The 20,887-nt window shown below is 47.9% G+C and overlaps 1 protein-coding gene across 3 annotated transcripts in view; it reads left to right on the top strand.

The window, feature by feature from the left end:
* The first annotated feature begins 1,895 nt into the window (after positions 1 to 1,895).
* TCERG1 (transcription elongation regulator 1) overlaps positions 1,896 to 20,887 on the top strand; it is a 28,146-nt gene continuing 9,154 nt past the window's right edge. The window contains exons 1-13 of one of the 3 annotated variants that reach the window (XM_054287675.1): positions 1,896 to 2,120; positions 4,434 to 4,586; positions 5,088 to 5,325; positions 7,861 to 8,103; positions 11,635 to 11,697; positions 12,930 to 13,127; positions 14,353 to 14,468; positions 15,581 to 15,666; positions 15,972 to 16,132; positions 16,919 to 16,985; positions 17,419 to 17,554; positions 18,449 to 18,538; positions 19,261 to 19,379. In XM_054287675.1, the coding sequence (XP_054143650.1) occupies positions 1,896 to 2,120; positions 4,434 to 4,586; positions 5,088 to 5,325; positions 7,861 to 8,103; positions 11,635 to 11,697; positions 12,930 to 13,127; positions 14,353 to 14,468; positions 15,581 to 15,666; positions 15,972 to 16,132; positions 16,919 to 16,985; positions 17,419 to 17,554; positions 18,449 to 18,538; positions 19,261 to 19,379 (1,895 nt within the window). Of the gene's footprint in view, positions 2,121 to 4,433; positions 4,587 to 5,087; positions 5,326 to 7,860; positions 8,104 to 11,634; positions 11,698 to 12,929; positions 13,128 to 14,352; positions 14,469 to 15,577; positions 15,667 to 15,971; positions 16,133 to 16,918; positions 16,986 to 17,418; positions 17,555 to 18,448; positions 18,539 to 19,260; positions 19,380 to 20,887 lie in introns of all 3 variants that reach the window. The other 2 variants (XM_054287674.1, XM_054287677.1) reach the window with 2 other exon arrangements.

Below are 20,887 nucleotides of genomic sequence, written 5' to 3'. Positions count from 1 at the left end.
GAACGGGCTGTGGACGGAAGGGCCTGGCGGACGGTCACCACCGGACTGTGTCCGGGAACGCGGCCCGGGCTCGGCCATCCGGGGGCTCCTTCGCACCGAGCGCTGCAGCTGCCCCGCTGATGTCCCCTCCGTGCCGAGCGCTCCCGGTGCCGCACGCTCCCGGTGCCGGCAGTGCGCGATGTCCCCTCCGTGCCGCACGCTCCCGGTGCCGGCAGCGCTCCCCGCACGGCTCACCCGTAACTCTGGGCTATCCCGGTGTCCCTGCCCAGCGTCCCCGGGAGGAGCCGCTCTGCTGTCCCGTGCCAGGGCGCGGGTCACGGGCACCCGGGACAGGGCGGGTGCAGGCGGGCGGTGCCTCCCCCGCCGCCCCGTTCGCGTCCCGGTCCCACGTGCCGGGCTCCCGGACGGACTCGCCACGTCCCTCGGAGCCCCCGGCATCGCCCGGACCCCCGAGACCCCGCGGACCCCCGGATTCCCCTGGACCCCTCGGACCTCCCGGATCCCCCGAGCCCCCCGGATCCCCCGGACCCTCCGCATCCCTCGGAGCTCTCCTGGACCCCCAGACTCCGCGGATCCCCCACATCCCCCGGACCCTCCGCATCCCTCGGAGCCCCCCCGGAGGCCCCGTGCGCACGGCGCCCCCTAGCGGCCGCCGGGTCCCCCTCCAGGATCGTTCATTGGCTCCGTGCCCCCGTGACGTCACGGGGCGGGACATTCCCTATTTGGCTGTGGGGGGGGCGCGCACCGCCGGCTGCGGGCGGTGATTGGCGCACGCGGTTCCCACCGCTGATTGGATGCTGCTCCTCCCCTTGCCTTACGGCGTAAGAGTCACTTCCGGTTGCCTCCCCAGGTCACGCCTCACGTGACCCCAGGCGCGAGGGGCGCGGGCCAATCGCGGCGCGCCCGGCTCCCCCCATTCAAAGCCGGCGGGCGCGGCGGCCAATGGCGGGGCGGGCTCGGCCCCGCGCGCGCTGACGGGCGGGCGGGACGGCCAATGGGACGCGGCGGGGCCCGCGCGGGGCGGGACGGGTGCGCGCGACGGTGGCGGCCATGGCGGAGCGGGGCGGCGGCGGCGGCGACGGGGAGGCGGCGGCAGCGGCGGGCGAGCGCTTCGGCACCGACCTCCGGTACGGCTGGGCCAGGCCGGGCCGGGGCCGATCTGCTCTGCCGCGCGGGGCCGGGTGCGGCGGGGCGGGCCGGCGGGGGCTCTCCCGCCTCCTCCATTCCCGGCCCCGCGTGCGGCGGGACGGGCCCTGTTCCCGCTCGCCGGGTCGGGGCCGCTCCCGGGCGGGGGCCGGCGGGGCCCGCAAAGCGCGGACGCACCGTGTCTGGCGCGGCCCTCCGTCTGATAACCTTGGATTCTCTCGGGTGTGTTCCTCGTGCGCCCGTGGTACCGCAGTGCGCTCAGGGGCGGCTGAAGCCGCCCCGGGCCCCGGGGGAGCCGCTCCGAAGCCACCCTGCCCGCCTCTTAGGGCCGAGGGCTCCGAGAGCCCGCGCGAGGGCCAGGCCCCGCCTGCAGGGAGCCCCGCAGCCCCTGACAGAGCCGGCCCGCCGGGCCCCGCCGGCTGCCGCGGCTCGGGACGGGCCGGCAGCAGGAGCCGGAGCCCCGGCCGCGCTCGGGGCGCTGCGGCCGATAAGGAAGGATCCGCTTGCCAGTGGCTGCGTGCCCCATCCCGCTCTGGGTGTCCATTAACACGGGGGAAATGCGCAGTGAGGACCGATAACCCTGAGCGGTGTAGCAGAAGCGCATTTCGAGCTAGTGTCACGCTTGGCTTTACCCACTAACCGCGGCACGCCGTGCTCTGCTGCTGGTGCCGCCCGGGTGTCCCGGGCCGTCCCAGCGGATTGTGCCCCGGCCGCGGCAGTGACCGTGTTCCCGTGCCTCTCTCCCCAGGATGGCTCAGCAGCAGGCGCTGCGGTTCCGCGGCCCCGCGCCGCCGCCCAGCGCGGTGCTGCGGGGCCCCCCGCCCCTCCTGCGGCCGCCCCCGCCCTTCGGCATGATGCGGGGCCCTCCTCCGCCGCCCCGGCCCCCCTTCGGCCGGCCCCCCTTCGACCCCAGCATGCCCCCGATGCCGCCGCCGGGCGGGATCCCCCCGCCCATGGGGCCTCCGCACCTGCAGGTAAGGAATTCTCCTGGGCCGGTTAAGTGGATTTAGGGATTTTTTGTTTGTTTTCACACGTGGAAGTGTCCAGCTCTGGGCCCCTCAGTTTCAGGAAGCACATGGAGTGTGTCCAGAGAAGGGCAGTAAAGCTGGTGGAGAGTCTGGAGCACAAGTCTGATGAGAGCAGCTGAGGGGTCCAGGGGGGGCTCAGCCTGGACAGAAAGGGGCTCAGGGTGATGCTGGAGTCCCCATCCCTGGAGGTGTCCAGGGAACAATGGGACGTGGCCCTCAGTGCTCTGGGCTGGGTGACAAGGTGGGCATTGGGCACAGGTTACACTCAATGGGCTGGGAACTCTTTTCCAATGTAATTGATGCTGTGATTGTGTGGAAATAGTATGAGAATGGAAATGGGTGAAGGAAACAGCAAGGCAAGATGAGAACACAGGGCTCAGGTGTGGTGTTACACACCGCTGCATACCTGTGGTGTGCAAATACAGCTTCTGCTCAGCTCCTCTGCTGCTCAACTGATGGATGCTTTAAGGTCTCGTGTCTGATTTTCTGAGGCCTGAACAGTTTGCAAGGGACGGCACCTTTGTGAATGAGAAATTGATTGTTTTAATTGCCTTGTGCTGATATTTAATTGCTTTGTGGGGATGCCCTCCCATTAGGGCAGTGTAAGTGCTGTGTGGGCCGTGGGCAGGCTGAGGAGCTGAGTGGTCCCACGTGCTGTTATGGATTAAATCCACTACTTTAATTGCAGTTTGGAGAACCCAGCAGCCTTACTTTGGATCCCAGGCCTGGCTGTGGGTGTCTCCTGTGCCTGATTTCCACCCAGGGCATGCTGCTGCTCCCAGCTGTCACACAGGCCGTGAGCTCTGCAGCTCCTCAGCAGCACCGGCCGTGGCTGGGTGTGTGAGCTGGGCTGGCACTGGGCTCTGCCCAGGGCTGGCTGCACTCCCTGCCCCGTGCCCAGCCAGACGGGATGGTGACAGCCCCTGGTCACAATGGGAGGAGCTGTGCTCAGGGCTCAGGCTGTGCTGGGACCCTGGCTGCACACCTGGCACCAAATGCCCACGTGCTTTTACTCCTGGGGTGGGGAAAGGAGATGTAGCAGGTGGAAGATGAGATTCTTCATACAGCTGTAACAGCAAGAAAGAGGAAGCTCATGGTGAAGCAGGTGCAGGAGCTGTTGGGGAGGAACAAGGGAGAGAATGCAGGTTGCGCTTGAATTGAGGGCTTTTTTTGTTTGTGTAGAATGCCATCCACGCACTCTTGGCTTCCTTTTCTAGTAGTATTTAATGCAAACAATTGTTACTAGTTTGGTAAGTGGATTTAAAGAGCAGTTTAAAACGCCGATCTCAGGGCAGCTCCCAAGAGAGGCCAAGGCCGTGGCAGCACTGGCAGCTGCCAGGGGTGCAGCTGCAGCTGTGGGTGCAGCTGGTCACCGGGCCACCCCCTCCCTATGGCACAGGAGCCCCGGGTGTCCCAGTGCCAGGCTCGGGGTGGCGCTCAGAGCTGGAGTGAGGGGTGCAATTAGGGCAGCTGTAGGTGTTTGCAGAGTAAGCCAGAGAACTCTGTGAGCTCTGTCATCTGTTTTACAGGAAAGCGTTCACTGTACTTGTTGCATATAGGGAATTTCTAACAGTACAAGTAAATAAGTAAAATGAAAGACCTGAATGTACTTTGAATTACAAACAAGTGTTCAGGCTTTCAGGTAACTGTGTGCAGGACAGGTCAGGATTTCTTATCATGCAATAATGAACATGTAATTTCACCATATTTTTGTTTTAATTGACACTAGCTAGAATTTTAGTTAGTGGGAAATTTAGGAGTGTAATGAATTTTAATTAAGCCCACTGCTCAGCTGTACTGGCAAACCGGATGCTTACTTGTAATTTAGGTTTTTTTAACATATCTTTCCTGGGAGGGTCGTTGAGTTTCTGGGATATTTGGTTCACAGATGGTGATGTCTGAGCAGCAGCTATTTGGGAACAGCTCTTCCATTCTTTCTCTTGCTTCCCTTGAAGTATTTTTTCCGTTCCAGGAGAGGACTCTGAGACTTTGAGCACGTTTCTGTTCATTCCAGCTTTTTTAGGTGCCTGGATGTTTGTATCTCAGAAGTGATGGCTTCAGCTGTTCTGCCACGGGTGGGGGGCTGGCTGGAAGCACATTCCCTGATCTGGGAGCACTGGATTGTTAGGGAAGCTTCCAAGCCTGGCACAGCTGTCCTTACTGTTGTTGTAGCGTGTGCTATTTCTCTAAGAAAGGAAAATTGCTTGATATTATATTTTTGTTATCATTATCATCATTATTGTTATTATATGCCTTTAGAGACCACCATTTATGCCTCCTCCCATGGGTAGCATGCCACCACCTCCTGGTATGATGTTCCCTCCAGGAATGCCGCCGGTGTCTGCGCCGGGAACACCAGCAATGCCCCCAGCCGAGGAGATCTGGGTGGAGAACAAAACTCCAGACGGGAAGGTGAGCTGGGTGCCGTGCCGGGGGCCCGGGGCAGGGTCGGGGTGCCCTGGTGGCTGTCCTGCAGGGCTGTGGCTCACAGGGCTGGGGCAGGGTCGGGTGCCCTGGGGGCCGTCCTGCAGGGCTGTGGCTCACAGGGCTGGGGCAGGGTCGGGGTGCCCTGGGGGCTGTCCTGCAGGGCTGTGGCTCACAGGGCTGGGGCAGGGTCGGGTGCCCCGGTGGCTGTCCTGCAGCGGGCTGTGGCTCACAGGGCTGGGGCAGGGTCGGGTGCCCCGGTGGCTGTCCTGCAGGGCTGTGGCTCACAGGGCTGGGGCAGGGTCAGGGTGCCCTGGGGGCTGTCCTGCAGGGCTGTGGCTCACAGGGCTGATGCTCTCCCAGGTCTATTTCTAGCCCGGGGCAGGGTCGGGTGCCCCGGTGGCTGTCCTGCAGCGGGCTGGGGCAGGGTCGGGGTGCCCCGTGGCTGTCCTGCAGGGCTGTGGCTCACAGGGCGGATGCTCTCCCCAGGTCTATTTCTACAACGCCCGCACGCGCGAGTCGGCGTGGAGCAAACCGGACGGCGTCAAGGTGATCCAGCAGTCAGAGCTGACGCCCATGCTGGCGGCCCAGGCCCAGGCCGTGGGGGCCTCCACCCCCACCACCAGCAGCCCTGCATCTGCAGCGTCGCCATCCACCTCCTCCAGCACGCAGTCCTCCACCACCTCCACCACCACCACGGCCACCTCGGTGTCCCAGACCAACTCCAGTGAGTACCTGGGCGTGCCTCGGCCTCGCCGTGCTGGGAGCTGGTGCTGGGGTCGCTGCATGGGGAACTGCTGCAGCAAAGCATGGGTATTCAGGACAAAGTTGTTTCAGCATGGAATGTGAATTTAAAGTACAGTGTTTAGTCCAGAAGAACCTTGCATGCAAACTTCTTTCTCCCCAGTCTCAGAGAATTCTTCAGGTCTTTGTATATTTTTCTTCTGCTGTTATCACATCATCTCAGAGCTATTACACATCTGTTTCCTTTTGACTACAGATAGAGCTAAATTGTTTTTTAAAGCGTTTCACAAGAAATGTTGATCTGAGGTAGGAGTTTAGTTGCAGCAATTTCCTCGTTTTCTCCATGGCATCTGTTCCTGTAGGCTGGGTTTCAGAGCTGCTGCTCTGTGAGCATTGGTTGATTACAGAATAGAGTTTCTTTGTTGTATTAGTTTTATTAGCATTACTCCTCTGCCTAAGCATTCTCAGTTCCTATTTTGTAGAGTTCCACAAAGAGGAAAAAGAAAGTCCTTGGAGGCATTTTTGTTCATTTGTGACCTTTGAATGATAGTCTGGAGATTATTGCTGCTTCCATGGACTGAGCCTTTGCTTGTAGGGGTTTTCCAAGTAAGGAAAGGGGACTGAATGATGCAGCATGCACATAAATGCATGGCTGTGCACACACCAGCATGGTTTGCACTGCCCTTTGGCACGTGTGTGCTGCCCAGGTGCCTCGGTGTGGCATAGAGGTGGGTGTTGAGTACTGAGGGTCTGTTTGCTGTGAGCGAGGTCAGTCCCCGTGCCCAGAGCCAGGTGAGCAGGGCAAGGAGCAGCTCAGAGTGTCCTGTCTTGCATGCAGGGCTACAGACAGACGGCATTGGTGCTGAGCAGGAATCTGGCGCTGGACCTTGGGTGTTGTAGCTGCACTGGCTCAGAGGTGTGCACTGAGCCAGGCCAGAGAGTGTGCAGGAGGGGAACTGTTCCAGCTCCTGCTGTGGGGTAGAGTTGCATCCTCTGGAATTCGTCTTTTTCCTGTAACAGGCGAGACAAGTCAGCTGAACTCACCATTTAACCCGAACTTCAGAATCTGTGTGTGAAAGGGAGTCAGATTTAGGTAACCCTTCAATTCTGCTTTCATTAAGGCTGGAGGAAGGACACGTCACTAGAGCAGCAGAGAACTTGTATTGCTCAAGGCATTTTAGGGCTTCTTTTAATTTGAAGGGTAACTCAGAATGATGTAATTGACTGTGTTGAACTATGGTCTGCTCTAATTGTTGTGCTGAGTGACAAGCCAGGTGGGAGGTCAGTGTCAGCTCCTGACCCAGTGGCAGGCTGGGGAGAGCTAGCCGTGCTTTGGGGGCAGCACTTGATGCATCTTCTCTGAAGCTGAATTTCCTGATGTTGAATGCTGACAATCTGTTCCACTTCTACCTGTTCTATCTGCTAAACTTTGTCTTTGCTTCCAAGAACTGTTACTGTTGGTGTCTGTGCCTAGGTGATGAAATTTTATAATTTAAAATAATTTTATAACTCTTAGACTTGACCTGTAAAAAAAACCCTGGGACTTCTGGCTGAGCTTCATTCTTGCCTTGTACTGATTTGAACCAGGTCTTACAAATCACATACTGACTGTCTGCTCTGTTTCCCTAAATGCTAGGCACTGCTGAGAACTTTCACCCTTTCTGAAACGCTTATCAAAAGATCAAAAATCATTATTTAAATATGCTAATGCTGGTATATTGTTTGGAATGTTTCTGGTAGTAATAGAAAATGCACGGTGTGCCCATTGGAATATGGCTGTAAATTGGTGTGGTTTCTTTATTTTTTTTTCTTTTTCCCTTCACCTCTGCACCAAGTCTTGCAGAGTGAGTTTACAAGTTTAAGCAGACTTGTCTCAAGTTCCTGTTGGCCTGTGCTCTGAGACTGTTTGCTCCCAATTAAAACAATTTGAAATTGAAACCAGTCATGCTGCAAGGATTATAGAACACACAATGCCAGTTGTGTGTCTTCCAGCTGGGAGGCACTGAAGACTAAGAAAGTTCTTGCAGCTCTTGAAGAAAAGTATTTTCCTTTTCCTTACTTATTTACACATTTTTATTGCTATTTTCTTGCTCTGGGGTGCAGCCCAGCATAGTTTAAGGCAGACTGCTGTCATGCACATGCTGCTGCTGTTAAAAGCAGAACCTGTGTTCGTGTAACACAAGGACAGCCTGTTGCCATTGGAAACTTACTGCAATGTTCTGTTTCTGTGAACAGAATAGAACCTCATTTCTGCCCGTGTTTGTCCTCTAATACAGCCCTGCTTCTGCTGTAGAGACATGTTAAGTGTAAAGAACGGGACAAATTGTAATTGGAAATTGACTTTCTTTGTGAATATTTAATGTTCCAGAGAAGGCAAAGTATTTTTTGTGCAGGAGTGTCTTCCTGCCGGTTGTATCTGAGCATAGCTGCTGTGTGCCGGGAAACAGAGCGCCAGTATGTGTGCAGCAGTATATTGCAGTGTCTAAGATACAAGGTGTTCTTTGTGTTCTTTTATCAGCACCTACCACACAAGACCAGACCCCGAGTTCGGGTGTTTCAGTTGCCACACCATCAGTCAGTGTTTCAACCTCTGCTCCTTCTGCTACACCTGTGCAGACTGTACCCCAGCCAGTCCCACAGACATTGCCTCCTGCAGTTCCTCATGCAGTACCTCAACCAACTGCAGCAATTCCTGCTTTTCCACCAGTAATGGTACCTCCATTTCGTGTCCCCCTTCCTGGCATGCCTATTCCACTTCCAGGTAAATTGGCAAACTGTAATTGTCTTGTCTGCTACATGTCCATGTTGTCAGTTGTTTGCACTCATGTGTCCACTGTGTACAGAACTTGCCTGGATCCTCTCCTCAGAGTATCTCTGAAAGAATTCAGGGTTAGCAGACAGACTTTTTAATTAACAAAGAACGTATCTTTTTGAGCACTATATTTTACTAATTGCAATATTGCTTTAATTTTTTTCTACTGACTTGATTTAGACCTGAAGTCTTGTGCATAAATATTCACTAGGACATGGATGAGCAGGAAGAATTGCCATGGAAATCATGACCCCAGTGATATCAGGTGTTCCTAGTTTTCTTAGGCTGCAGCCATTGGTAGGATGCTGAGTGTTGAGGTGTGACCTGAGGACCATAATGAGGCATTTAGGGTGCCAGTGTGCTGTTATTCACAGGCTTTAGGTTCAAAGAACATAGAGAAGGAATCTTGCATGGCAGCACACTTCTTCTGGATATATCATAGTTTCTTAAATTTTTATGAAGTACTTAAATACCTAAGGAAGGAATTTTAGGCTGACGAAATGTTGGACACTCAGCCTGTAGTTGTTGCAGAGGCCTCCCAGGAGATCACTAATGACACTTAGCACTTACACACCACCTTTCATTTCATGAATACCGCTGAGTTCCTGTTCTGATAAAAAATTGATGCGTTTCAGTGCACAGTGGCACTAAGCATACACCAGGAACTCCTGATTGTGCGTTGCAGAGGGAGGTAGGAGACTGCAGTTGTGTTAGATCGAAGTTAGTTTCAGATTTAAAAAGACAAAAGAAGCAGCTCTGAGCAGCATCTTCATATTTCTGCCTCTGTACAAGCTGAGTGAGGTGGCTTTGCTGCTGTCCTAATGCAGCCAGCCAGTGGATGTGGAGGGAGGCCTTCACCTCCCCACTGAATTGCATGGATGGAAAGTAACCCTTCAGAAAAGTAGCCCTTCACTCCTTTGATGAGAGAACAAAAGCCTGAAAGTAGTTAAAGTGCTGACTAGAAGAGAGCACCAGCTTTTAGCTGCCTCTGTTTTTAGAATAGTCTTCTAAAATAACTGGGCAAAGCTACTTTAATCTGTATTGGGCTGAAAAAGAAATTGCAGTGTAGTACTCTTTGGATTAAACCAGGAAACAAATACTATTCTGAATGTGATATTCCAGGCTGAACAACAAATGAATAAAGGGTAGGAGAAAGAAGTCTCTTTATTGATGAGGTTTGCAGGAATAATAAAAGCAGTTCAGCCTCAAAGATGATCAGCTGAGTGCTCTCAACTGCCATTTCTAACCTTGCCAGCAAGGGACCAGCATGGAATAAAGGGCCCTTACACACTGTGAGGGATATGATCTATGCTGGTGTGACCTGTGGGGTAAAATGGGATGGTCAGGACAGTGTAGAAATGTGCCAGTGGAAATGGAGATCCTGAGTGTGTGCCCACAATGGCCTTTATTGTGAGCACTCACTCAAAAAAGTTTTGAGAGTAGTGCAGTACAGGAGCAAAGACAGAGTAGGAACATCAATCTCCTGAAACTCATTTTTGAAAGTTATTTTTTTCAGCACTTCCCTGGTAAGAGGTCTTTGCTCTGACCAGTTTTTCCTGTGAGCTGGGCTGCAGGTGGAACCCATAGCATGTAGGAAGGACTCCTGGCAGCAAAGTGCTGCTTCCAGTAATGGATCTGATTTATCAGTTTGCTTAGTTACAGAATGAAATCTGTCAGCTTCTTTCAGCTAATTTTGGCTTGAGTTGGTTGGGATGGTTTCTAAGCGCTGTTAAAGAAAAGGAAAACTGTAAAATATTTTACAATAACAAGAAACAGAAGAGAAGACAAATTACTTCAAAACAGTATCAGGTGAAGTCAGAAGGTCATATGAAGGTCAGGCTGCAGATGTTTGAGGCTTTCAACACCAGGTATGATACCAGCCAGAGGATTTGAAGTCACAGGGACAGAGCTGAACAATACCAATGTCAGGTGATTTCAGAGTTAATCCCTGCGTTAAACTGTAGTAAGAAGGAGAAATGGAAGAGTTTGTTAGTGATATCTCAGATCTTAAAAAGTAAGTCTGCTTTCTCTCAATTCCTATGTTTTAAGTCAGTTTTATGTTTGGGAATGACCTTGGCAGCAGAAACAGCTTGGGTGTTTGCTCAGTCTAATCTGTGCTGCAGCATCCCTAACTTCAGCAATCCCCAGATAGTGTTATTTGTACTGACTCGTGTTGGAGACATGCTGTAACTTCCTTAACAAAACGAATTTTCAGGTCCATTGTCAAGTATATAACATGACCACCCTTGCAGTTTAGGCAAACACTTCAATCAGTGCTGTTTGAGTCAATGTTTTCATGTCTCAGTTCAATACTTTTAAAAAGAAAACTAGTTGCAATTCTCTCATTGAAATTATTTTTAAAAAACATTACAATTCTGTCTTCTCACAAGTTTATTTTCAAATAATTGGCAGTATTTATGTATGCTCTGCATACTAGATCTCTAATGACCAAATCCAGAAACTACTTTGGTTTAAACAGGGGTTTAATTTCACTTTCCACTGGAGCATTTCCCACCTCACATGATGAATTTGAACTTTTGAAGGGAAGTGTTTCAGTTTCTGAGCATCCAGACTGGACCAGCCAGAGAGCACTTCTACAGTTGCCTTCTACACCCAGAATGGAGGTTTTGGAAATGCATTCTCCTCAGCCTTGTCTGATTTCCCACTGATTTTGATCTGATCAAAGAGGATGAGCTGCTCGCCTTTTTGTGCCTTTTTGTGTCATTTCTTACTCAGCTGGAGAGCTGACTAGCGCATGGTGCCACCTCTTTCAGGGCGAGTTTTGGCTTTTAAAGCATTTTCAGCTCATGCCATTCTTGATAATGACAAATAAAGGAAATGTCCCTGACCTAGTGCAGCTCTGTGTACCTCTGTCTGCAGCTTCATTGCTTTGATTTCTTTTAGTCCCTCTCTTTCACCTGCAGCCTTGCTGCAGTGACCCTCCCACCCTCAGCTTTCCCTCTGGGTTGCACTTGGCTGTCCACCCTGCCCTGCTTTGCTGCTCTGACTAGTTCAGACCTGTCCTTCTGCCCTTACTCTGCTCTCTAGCTGCAGCAGCAGGCTGGGAACCTCACAGCCCGTTTTGTTTTGTCTGTCCCAGCAGAGGCTGCCTGTGCCAGCAGCCCCATAGTGGGATGTTTTCTTGTGGTGCTGCCCTACAAGGGGAGCCGCATTCCCCCTTGGATGAACTTAAACCCCTGAGTCTTCATTGAAATACGTTTTTTCTTTTTAATGACGTCCCAATAACTTGCCGAGCAGCTGGTTTAACATAGGCAGAGACTGTTGCTGCAGGTTAAAATTAGTTTTATATTTGATCTGGCATAAAGCATTGAAGCAAAAGTAGTTCCCATTTTCTTGCTGGAAGGCTTCTTCTCTGCCAGCTGCAAGTGGCATTCCAAATTGTGGCAGGCAGTCCGTAGCAGCCCGTGGTAGCTGACGTCCCATGGCAGCTTTCCAACATGCTTCCTATCCGTTTTGCAGGTGTAGCAATGATGCAAATAGTCAGCTGCCCGTATGTAAAGACAGTCGCTACCACCAAGACCGGTAATTTCCAAACCCATCCTAGTTCGTTTTGTCTGTAAGTTGGCATGGTAGTGAATGTGGTTGTTTCTTTTATTTCTTTATTTGCTTCCCCACTTCAATGATTACATATACTTTATTTTCAAAACCAGTATAAATGAAATATCGTATTTGGTCAGGAGATAACTTCCCCAAATAACTGTTAGTGTCAGCTTATTCTGTACCCAAACTCTGTACAGTTTTCTGTAACCATTGAGTTCTGTAATGACTGTGACTCTCATGCCCATACTTAGTTCCTAGTTTCTTGTGTGGGTTTTTGTTTTCCTGCTCCACATGTGCAGTGGCTGGCTGTGCTCGCATGTTGTGTGTGTGTCTGTGTGTCTGAGTGTGAACTTTCATATTTCAATTGTGGATTTATGAATACTCACTCGCTGAAAACACGTTATGGCAGTGTGTAATGTGTGATTTCCGTTATTTAAAGTGAGACTTCCTCAGTGTTAAAGGCTCAAATTTATGAAGTTCCAATCCTATCCAATTGGTTGTTCTAGAACTTGTCATTCCAAATCTATTCATTATCCTCAGTTTGTTGGGATGAGTGGAGAGATAATGGGACACTGCAGCATTCTGGCTTTCTTATCTTTGGATATTTACTTGCCATTTTGCTTTAGGATTTCAATAAAATGTTGGTTTTTTTCAATCAGTTTGCAGTATTAAACAAACCCAACAATCTGATGCTGTTTCATTCTCATCAGGTTTTATCCAAGGCTATGAATTAATGCCAGTATTTAAGATTTATCAGAGTTCTGTTCTATGTTCTATGGCTCAAATTCAATCCAATCTTGCCTTTTTTAAGAGCAATAGGAGTATCTTGTACACCAGCAGCATAATTAAGCTGTGGAGTACACTTAACCCAAATTATTTGCTGCAGGCATTCTGATAAAGACTCTTCTAATAAATAGAGAACCTTATTTTAAAATAGAATAAATGCCTAAAAGCTAACAAGCTTTGTGCTTCGCAGAATTAAACAAATTAATTAAAATCCAATTTGCCTGGGAGTGGGCATTACTGATTGCAGAACACAGGAAAGAAATTTGGTAACAATGCCTTGCTTTCCAATTTCACTTTGAAAACAATCCTTGTGTTTCTTCCTATGGGTTGGACATTTGTGAGTGAAGTCAGTGCCGTGCTAGGTGTTGGTGCTCGGGCCCTGCCTCGGCACTCACTGTGCCCTGTGCCTGTTGCTTGTTCCCTGCCAGGAGTGCTGCCGGGCATGGCGCCGCCCATCGTGCCCATGATCCACCCGCAGGTGGCCATCGCCGCCTCGCCCGCCTCCCTGGCCGGGGCCGCCGTCTCCGAGTGGACGGAGTACAAGACGGCCGACGGGAAGACCTACTACTACAACAACAGGACTCTGGAGTCCACGTGGGAAAAGCCCCAGGAGCTGAAGGACAAAGGTACTTTGGGCTTTTTTACTGCAGCTTTGTACTGGGAGCGTGGCTCAGACCGCCGCTGGTTGTGTTGGACAGTGTGAGCGGGTGTATTTCTAATCCCTGATCTCCCTTGAGAATACTTTGGAGTTCTGATTATAAGGATCCATATGAGGTGGTCTTCAGTCTGAAAGTTGTTTCCCACTGTACTGTAAGAGTGTTTGGTTCTAGAGCTGCTCCCAAATCTTGTGCCTAGGGCCAATGCGTGTTCCTGTGCCAGCAGAAAGTGAGTACCTCCCCTGCACACGTTGGAGAAGGTTCCAGTTGCAGACAGAAAGTGAGGGGAATTGAGGGGAAAAGTCAGTCATACCAAGGGCTGTAGACTAGGACAAAATGAAGATCATTGTGCTGAATTTCAGATCTTTAAAAAAAAAATATAAAGTATATAAAGATAAAGTATAAATAGATTTGGAGTATGAAGTAAAATAATGTCACCTCCCTGTGGTCACATCTCTACATCGTGTTCATGTAAATGCACGTTAGATCCATGGGTGGATACAATTGCTCTTGTATAATAAATAAGGAGGAAGGGGAAAATGTCCCGTGGCTCTTACTCAGTTCATGAAGTGTTTTAAGAAAGCAAATCCAAACAGTTGTGCCTTTTATTGTCTCCTGAATTTTTAGTTACAAGAAGTCTTTGTTTAGACAAATGCAGGACACTTACACTGCTGGTTCATTAATGCCCATCTTCCTAATGAATCAGGTTAAATAGTAGGTCTTTTTACTGAGATGACAGTATCTGACACAGCAAATACTAATTTTGCTGAGAGAAGATTATATGTTCTATAGTTTTTGTAAATTAAAAAATTGTGTACTTAGAAATTCCCAGGTGTTTCTGCATTGATTTTTATGTTTTTGTCCGCAACATTTAAAATGTGAAATTGGTCTTCAGTGTTCACTGTTGGTTGGGAATTATTATTGGTTTAGCATTTCTGTTAGTACCCTCTAGCCAGCCTTTTAGTGTAATAGCTGCATCATGATATTTCATTTTCCAGTACCAAGTAGTATCTTGGCACAGGAGGTAACTACAACTTCATAAGCAGACACTGTAAAGCCCAAAAGAGACAGAAAGTGGTGAGAATATATTGAAAAGAAGGTTTGGGTTCATATTGTATTTGGAAAATTATACTGATAATTATGGTTCTGTAGTTGTTTCTTAATAATGCTCAAGAAGACTCTTACCTTTATTTAGAAAAAATGGAGGAGAAGGTCAAGGAGCCAATTAAAGAACCCTCAGAGGAGCCTTTACCAATGGAGACAGAAGAAGAAGAGTCTAAAGAAGAACCTATAAAAGAACTGATAAAGGAGGTAAAAGGCCTTGAACCCAAAAGCCAGTCTGAAGTCTCACATCCCACAGCTGTGGCTGCATCTTAGCCCAGGCAGGTTGTCAGGAGCCATGGTTAGTGATTCGAGTTCTTAAATTCCTGAGGGGATTTGAAAGCCTCCATTTTTGGATTCAGATTTTTCTTTCTTCTGTTAATGTCTTTACATAAGGAAAAATTAACATTCAAAAGAAACATATATAATATGTCAATTAAGAAGTTAGAGCATGGGAGAGAGGTTAGCTTATTACACAGATGTGGTGTAATAAGCTAACCTCTGACTGATTTTGTGGTACTCAGAAAATGGAACTTGTCCTGAATGTTTGAAATACTTAATATTTCATAGTTTTTTTCTCTATTTCTTTTGCTTCATTATTTTTAGCAGTTTGACACAAAGCTCACATGTTCACCCTGTGCTGTAACTGCTAAGTTTAGGCTGTTAGGAGCACGTGTCCTAGAAAGGGCTGTAGTGTTTCCAGTAAACAAAAGTAACTTTTCCTTTTGGAGGCATATAGCTGTGCTAAACGGCATAGTTTTTGAGGATAGTAAAGGGTGTTTAAATAAAAATTAAAGCTTTTATCCTGATTTCTGTGAACTTCAATGTAGTTTAATAGACACAACCACAGAATTCAGTTACTGGGTTGTGCTGCCAAGCCGCCCTCTTTATTTCTGAGGTAGTTACCAGTTTGCTGATTTCTGCTACAGAGGTTATTTCAGGTTTTCACTGTTTCCTACTGTGTGTCTCATTATCAAACAAACTAATTTTACGAACAAATGAAAATTCCTTTGTCCGAAAATGCACCCTTACACCTGTATCCAGGCGCTCCCAGATTTCCAGGATTCATACAGATCTAGGAAGGTATTTAAGTAAGGTTTTGTCAAAGTCAAAAGTTAATTAAATGCTTAGAGGTTTTGGAGTTTAGATTTTTGGAATAGCAGCTGCTGTTGCAATTCCAGTGCTTCTGTTCTAGGCATTGATGAAGTGTCATTTTGAGCTGCTTGTCAGCATGGTTTCAGTAAAACAAGTTGGTTACTGTGTAATAAATACTTAGCCAGTTGTCATTGCCTGATCCTCAAACCTGTTTTTTCCTTGAGGAGCCAAAAGAGGAAGAAATGACGGAGGAAGAGAAGGCAGCTCAGAAGGCCAAGCCAGTGGCCACCACCCCCATTCCAGGCACCCCATGGTAGGTAGCTGCTGCTGTGGGACTGGCATGGCTGGTGCTGGGGAGTTAGAGCAAGTGGCAGCGTGTGGAGAGCGTGCTCTTAGTGTGCTGCATTTTCAATATCTCAGTTTCAAATCCAATCGCTGCATTGTCAAATCTGCAGCAGAGAAAAGCGGCCGTTCAGGGTCAGAGCTGGGCAGCAGCAGTGTCTGGCAGCTGTGCAGTCAGTGGGAGCTGGCTCTGTGTGCGTGACCAGGTGCTGCAGGCTGTGAGCACACAGCAGGGCCCCTGGGTGAGGGTAACCCAAGCCTTCCTTCCATCCCCAGGTGCGTGGTGTGGACTGGTGATGAACGGGTGTTCTTCTACAACCCCACCACGCGGCTCTCCATGTGGGACCGACCCGACGACCTCATCGGGAGAGCTGATGTGGACAAAATCATTCAAGAACCTCCTCACAAAAAGGGAATGGACGAAGGAAAAAAACTTAGTAAGAGCAGTCTTACTGCCTTCTTCGGAAGCATAAATACAACTTAATACTTTGCTTTCCAAAGCTTGTCACGTTTAAATAAGTGACAGAAATGTAAAGATCTACTGAAAAGGTGTATAAATGTGAAATGCAGATTATGGAGTCTTTTTGAGAAAAGATAACCTGTTGGAGAAAGTAGATACTAACAAGCTTAATTGTTTTGCTAAATGCCAACAAGTTGAAAAATCCCCACAGTTTTTATTGACTAAAAAAAGGGATTGTGTTTGTTTTATAAGAAAGAGACCAGAAAAGATTAATCATAATGTACGAACGGGCTCTCACAGAAGATGAGTTAACTTTGAGATCATCAGTTCGAAAAGAGTTTGGAAATAGCTGCTGAGAGAGAGAGCATTCAAAAGGCTGCTGAGATGAGATTTCTCTCTGGCCTGAGTTCTGGGAAATGGTCCTGGGATGGCATGTTGGCTTTGTAGTTGGAGGAGAGCAAAGTGCAGGCAATCAGGTAGATCCAAGTGTGCTTCATTAGACTGTTAAGCCTGAGTTGTTTTCCCCTAAAAATAAGAGCTCAGTGTTTGTCATTTTGAATTTCAAGTTGGCTAAAGTCCACTGGTCCTGTCTCCAGATTCCCATACTGTGACTCTGACAGTGACTGAGGAACCACGTGTCTTCTCCCTTTGTCAGAACACAATTGCTGCACATGTTGTCCTTGGTTTGTGCATGAGGTTTCACTCATAAGTATAAACATTTTCATCAATATAAAGCCTAAAGTCTTACTGAAATCTGTTACAGTTAGAGAAGAGCATGAAGCTGCAGAGGAAGCAAATGAAGATGAGCCTATTAAAATAAAAAAGCGCAAGTAAGTTTTTGCTTTTTCAATACCACGTGATCTGTGTGGTAAAACAACTGAAGTTTGTTACTTGAGCCATGTATGTTGTGTCCAGCAGAGTATAATTGGAATGGAGAGGGTTGGTGAAAAGGGTCATCAGCTTTCTGTTGCTCAGCAGATCAGGTATTTGATATTTTCCTGAGATAGCTGAAACCTGTGCAGAGAGTAAATAGCATGTGTTTTGGAAGTTGAAATGGAAATGGCACTGAAGTTACTTGGAATACCTTGGCTCCTGAGCGCTGGGTGTGAAACTATTCATGTCCACCTCTGAGAATGGCTTTTATGGATTGTAAGCCTGTTCTTCTGGTATGATCAGTGATATCTGCCCTGGCCTGATGTGGTTCAGGTTCTGACCGTTAGGGCTGACATTTTACTTCTCAACTTACACTTTGTTTTTTTTCAGGAAAGATGATATCAAAGACATTGATTCTGAGAAGGAGGCTGCTATGGAGGCTGAGATTAAAGCTGCTCGAGAGAGAGCCATCGTCCCGCTGGAGGCTCGGATGAAGCAGTTCAAGGACATGCTGCTGGAAAGAGGGGTCAGCAGCCTGTGTGTGTGGGAGGGAGGGGGAGGCTCAGATCAGAGCTCTGTGTGTGTGTGTGAGAGGGAGGCTCAGCTCAGAACTGGGTGTGTGTGAGAGGGAGAGAGGGAGGCTCAGATCAGAACTGGGTGTATGTGTGTGTGTGTGAGAGGGAGAGAGGGAGGCTCATGCAGAGCCTCCTGAGTTCTTGGTGAATTCCAAATCTGTGGCACTTTGTCTGTGGAAACAATCTCATCCTTCCTCTGATCAATGAATGGTCTTGGTACAGAACTCCAGATTTCAAAGAAACTTACAATTACAGCAAAGATTTTGTAACTGAAATGACAGGGTCAAGACAGATAATTTCCTCCCCCCTCCTCCTGTTTTTCCCCCAAATTAAGTAATTACATAAGTGGAAATTGCCATTGAAGATGAATAGGACACACAGAGTGGACACGTCCTTAATGTTTTCGGAAATGTTCTACTGAGAAAAGCAGCAGCTCTCACTCTAGTCTGTACAGACTTCTCCTTAAATGGGAGACTCTTTGCTTTTAGTTAACTAAAGAAATGTACTTGATGCCAATCAGTTTTGATAAATTAAACTAGTTGAGTATAAATTTGGATAGTAACTGAAAAATGGAAGTGGTTCCAGCTGTCTATGGAACACAGCTTCTCAAGGCTTTCTTTCAATATACTTTTTATTTTTAATGTCACTCAGCAGTAGTGTGTATTATTCTTTAGAAGTTTGCAGAGGAAATTGATGTTGAAACTTTATATGACAGCCTCTGTCATCCATTAGTGATGAGAACTGCAGGATGAGTTTGGTTCCCTCTTTTCATCACATCTTAGTGTTTTCAAGGAAAACTCTACAACTTCTGTATAGTTTGTATATTCATCTTCATTTAATTAAAGGTCTCTGCCTTTTCAACATGGGAGAAAGAGCTGCACAAGATTGTTTTTGATCCTCGTTACTTGCTGCTCAACCCAAAAGAAAGGAAACAGGTAAAAAAGTTAAATTCACTTCCCATCCAGACACAGCTACTACAGGTTTATCTGAATCCTCAGTCTTTGTTTCTGCAAACCTTTCAGACTAATAAGTGCTGCAAGGGATTTTTATCACGATTCGGGTTTGCCTGGAAATGGAAGAAACCAGCAAGGGAAAGTGTTGATAGTTGCTTTATTTCCTGTGGTTGGAAGGTCTCGTATTTTGACACAGTGGAAGTTGTATGTCTACAGGTCACTGCTGAAACCTGAATGAAATAGTGAGAGTCATCAGTATCTTGTCAAAGTATTGGCATAATAAGTAATCTAGCTATTTTCTTTTAAAAAAGCGTTTGGGGGTAAATCTAAAGTGCATTTTTATTGTTCAGCAAGTTCTCACTTCAGCAGCTTTTCTTCAAGTGAATGTAGGGAAATGGAAAGCTTCAAGAACTTGGGAAGTGTCTGAAACATGGGACCCAGGAAAATGTTAACTGGAATGTGTAAGGAACTTCTTCCCAAGTCTCAGATGGTGTGTTAGGTACAGCACCCTGCATGTGCAGCAGCTTGGATCAATTCCATATGGAAATGCAAAGTGTCTCTAAGATTTCTGCCTCCTCTGTGTTGATTTTGTGGTGAGAGGAAAGGAAAGGAGCGAAGGAAAGAAGTGGGACTTTTCCTCCCTTATCCCTAGAGCTTCTGTGTGTCACTTGTGTGTTTGCTGTGGGTGACTGGTGTTTCTGTAGGTGTTTGATCAGTATGTGAAAACCCGAGCAGAGGAAGAGCGCAAGGAGAAGAAAAATAAAATAATGCAGGCCAAGGAGGATTTCAAGAAAATGATGGAAGAAGCAAAGATTAACCCAAGGTAGGAGTTTCTTTGTGGTTCATGTGCGTAAGCTCTGCTAGGGTGCAGTGTGTTGGGTGGTATTGGGTTGATTAATCTTTTCAAAATGGGCAAAGAGGAGAAAAATCATGAGATAATGTTGAAATCTTCCTTTGTTTGCCTGTCACCTAATCCATTAAAAAATAGAACTTGTAATTGACATATTTCAAGTTGAAGAAATACCCAGCATGCTCCCTGGATTGTGAGAACCTCCTCGGATCCACCACAAGTTTCTTTAATAACCTAGTTTCTTCTTAATAAGTCTTTGAGAAGTACTAGGGAGATTTCTTGGGTTTGGAGGGGGATGAAGGGATGCTTTTCTTGTTACAAACTATGTGAATGATGCTATGATAAAATGTTCTGGTTGCTTTAATAGAGCACTGATTACACCCCCCTCACATTCAGACCACTGGCAGCAGTAAGAGCGAGGGGGTGACGGTGAATGTACATTCAAGATTTCACTGCTGGCATTATTTGTTTCACAGCTCCCACACATAGAGGTCATGAGATTCATGCTTATGTCACCAGATAAGCTCCAAACTGTCCTCTTTCAGCATCTCTTGGCTCATCTGGCATTAATTCTTTCCCAGTGAAATAACAGCTCATTTGTTTCACTTCAGCTCAGTTTTTTTCAGTGACTCACTTTGGAAATTTGGTGACGGTGCTGTGGTAACTTTTGAATTGCTTCAAATCTGACTAAGAACTCAGTAGTAGGCTGGAAGGCTGGAGGCATGGAAATGCCTTAAGAAACAGTTATGTTAGCTTTAATATCCTCAGCTTTCAGCATATCTTCAGTATGTCATGTTGGGACTCATTCTTTACCTGATTACGGGCTGGGGTGGGAAAGAGAATTCCAGCTGAAATACTGTCTTGTTTAATCTTATCCTTTGTCTTCTGGTTTCAGTGTTTGTCTAAAGATATTGCTGTACTTCTGTGAGTGCCAGACTGGTTTTTTATCATCTATCTCAGTCCAACATGCTCAAGAGTTTGTGTTCCACTTCACTTGAGCAGCTCTTGTTCTTCAATCTAGCTGTACATTCACTTTCTAATCCTTTTGAATAAGCTACCAAATTCTCTTCTTGTTTCAATTTACCCTACAGCAACAGTAGGCTGGATTTTCCAAGTCTAATTATTTCCATGCTGTGATGAAAACATTCGTATGATTATAAGTGTCTCACGTATTCTTGGGGCCAGATTTGCATCAGAGCTTGGAAAAAGCACAGTAGTGATTTTTTTCCGAGGTAAGTGGCAGTAATGTACCTACTGCACAGGTTGGAATCTGGCCCTGGAGGTGAGAGAACGGTCAGGGAAACGCTGTGGGATGAGGGGTTGAAAGCTCAGCGTTGCTGCCTCTGCCCAGAGTGTTTGAAGGGGTTTCAGCCCTGTTGGTTTTAGCTCAGGCTCTGCAATGTGCACTGCAGGGGGAAGAGCTGGTACAGCCAGCGTTCTCTGGGGACTCCTGCCAAAGGCTGGCTTTCTTGGTGACCTCT

This window comes from Melozone crissalis, unplaced genomic scaffold (genome assembly GCF_028551555.1).
Source record: "Melozone crissalis strain CALT ecotype California unplaced genomic scaffold, PUWL_Pcris_2 ptg000061l_1, whole genome shotgun sequence".
NCBI lineage: Eukaryota > Metazoa > Chordata > Aves > Passeriformes > Passerellidae > Melozone > Melozone crissalis.
Note: the sequence above shows the minus strand (reverse complement) of the source record. Positions and strands in the feature narration are given on the sequence as shown.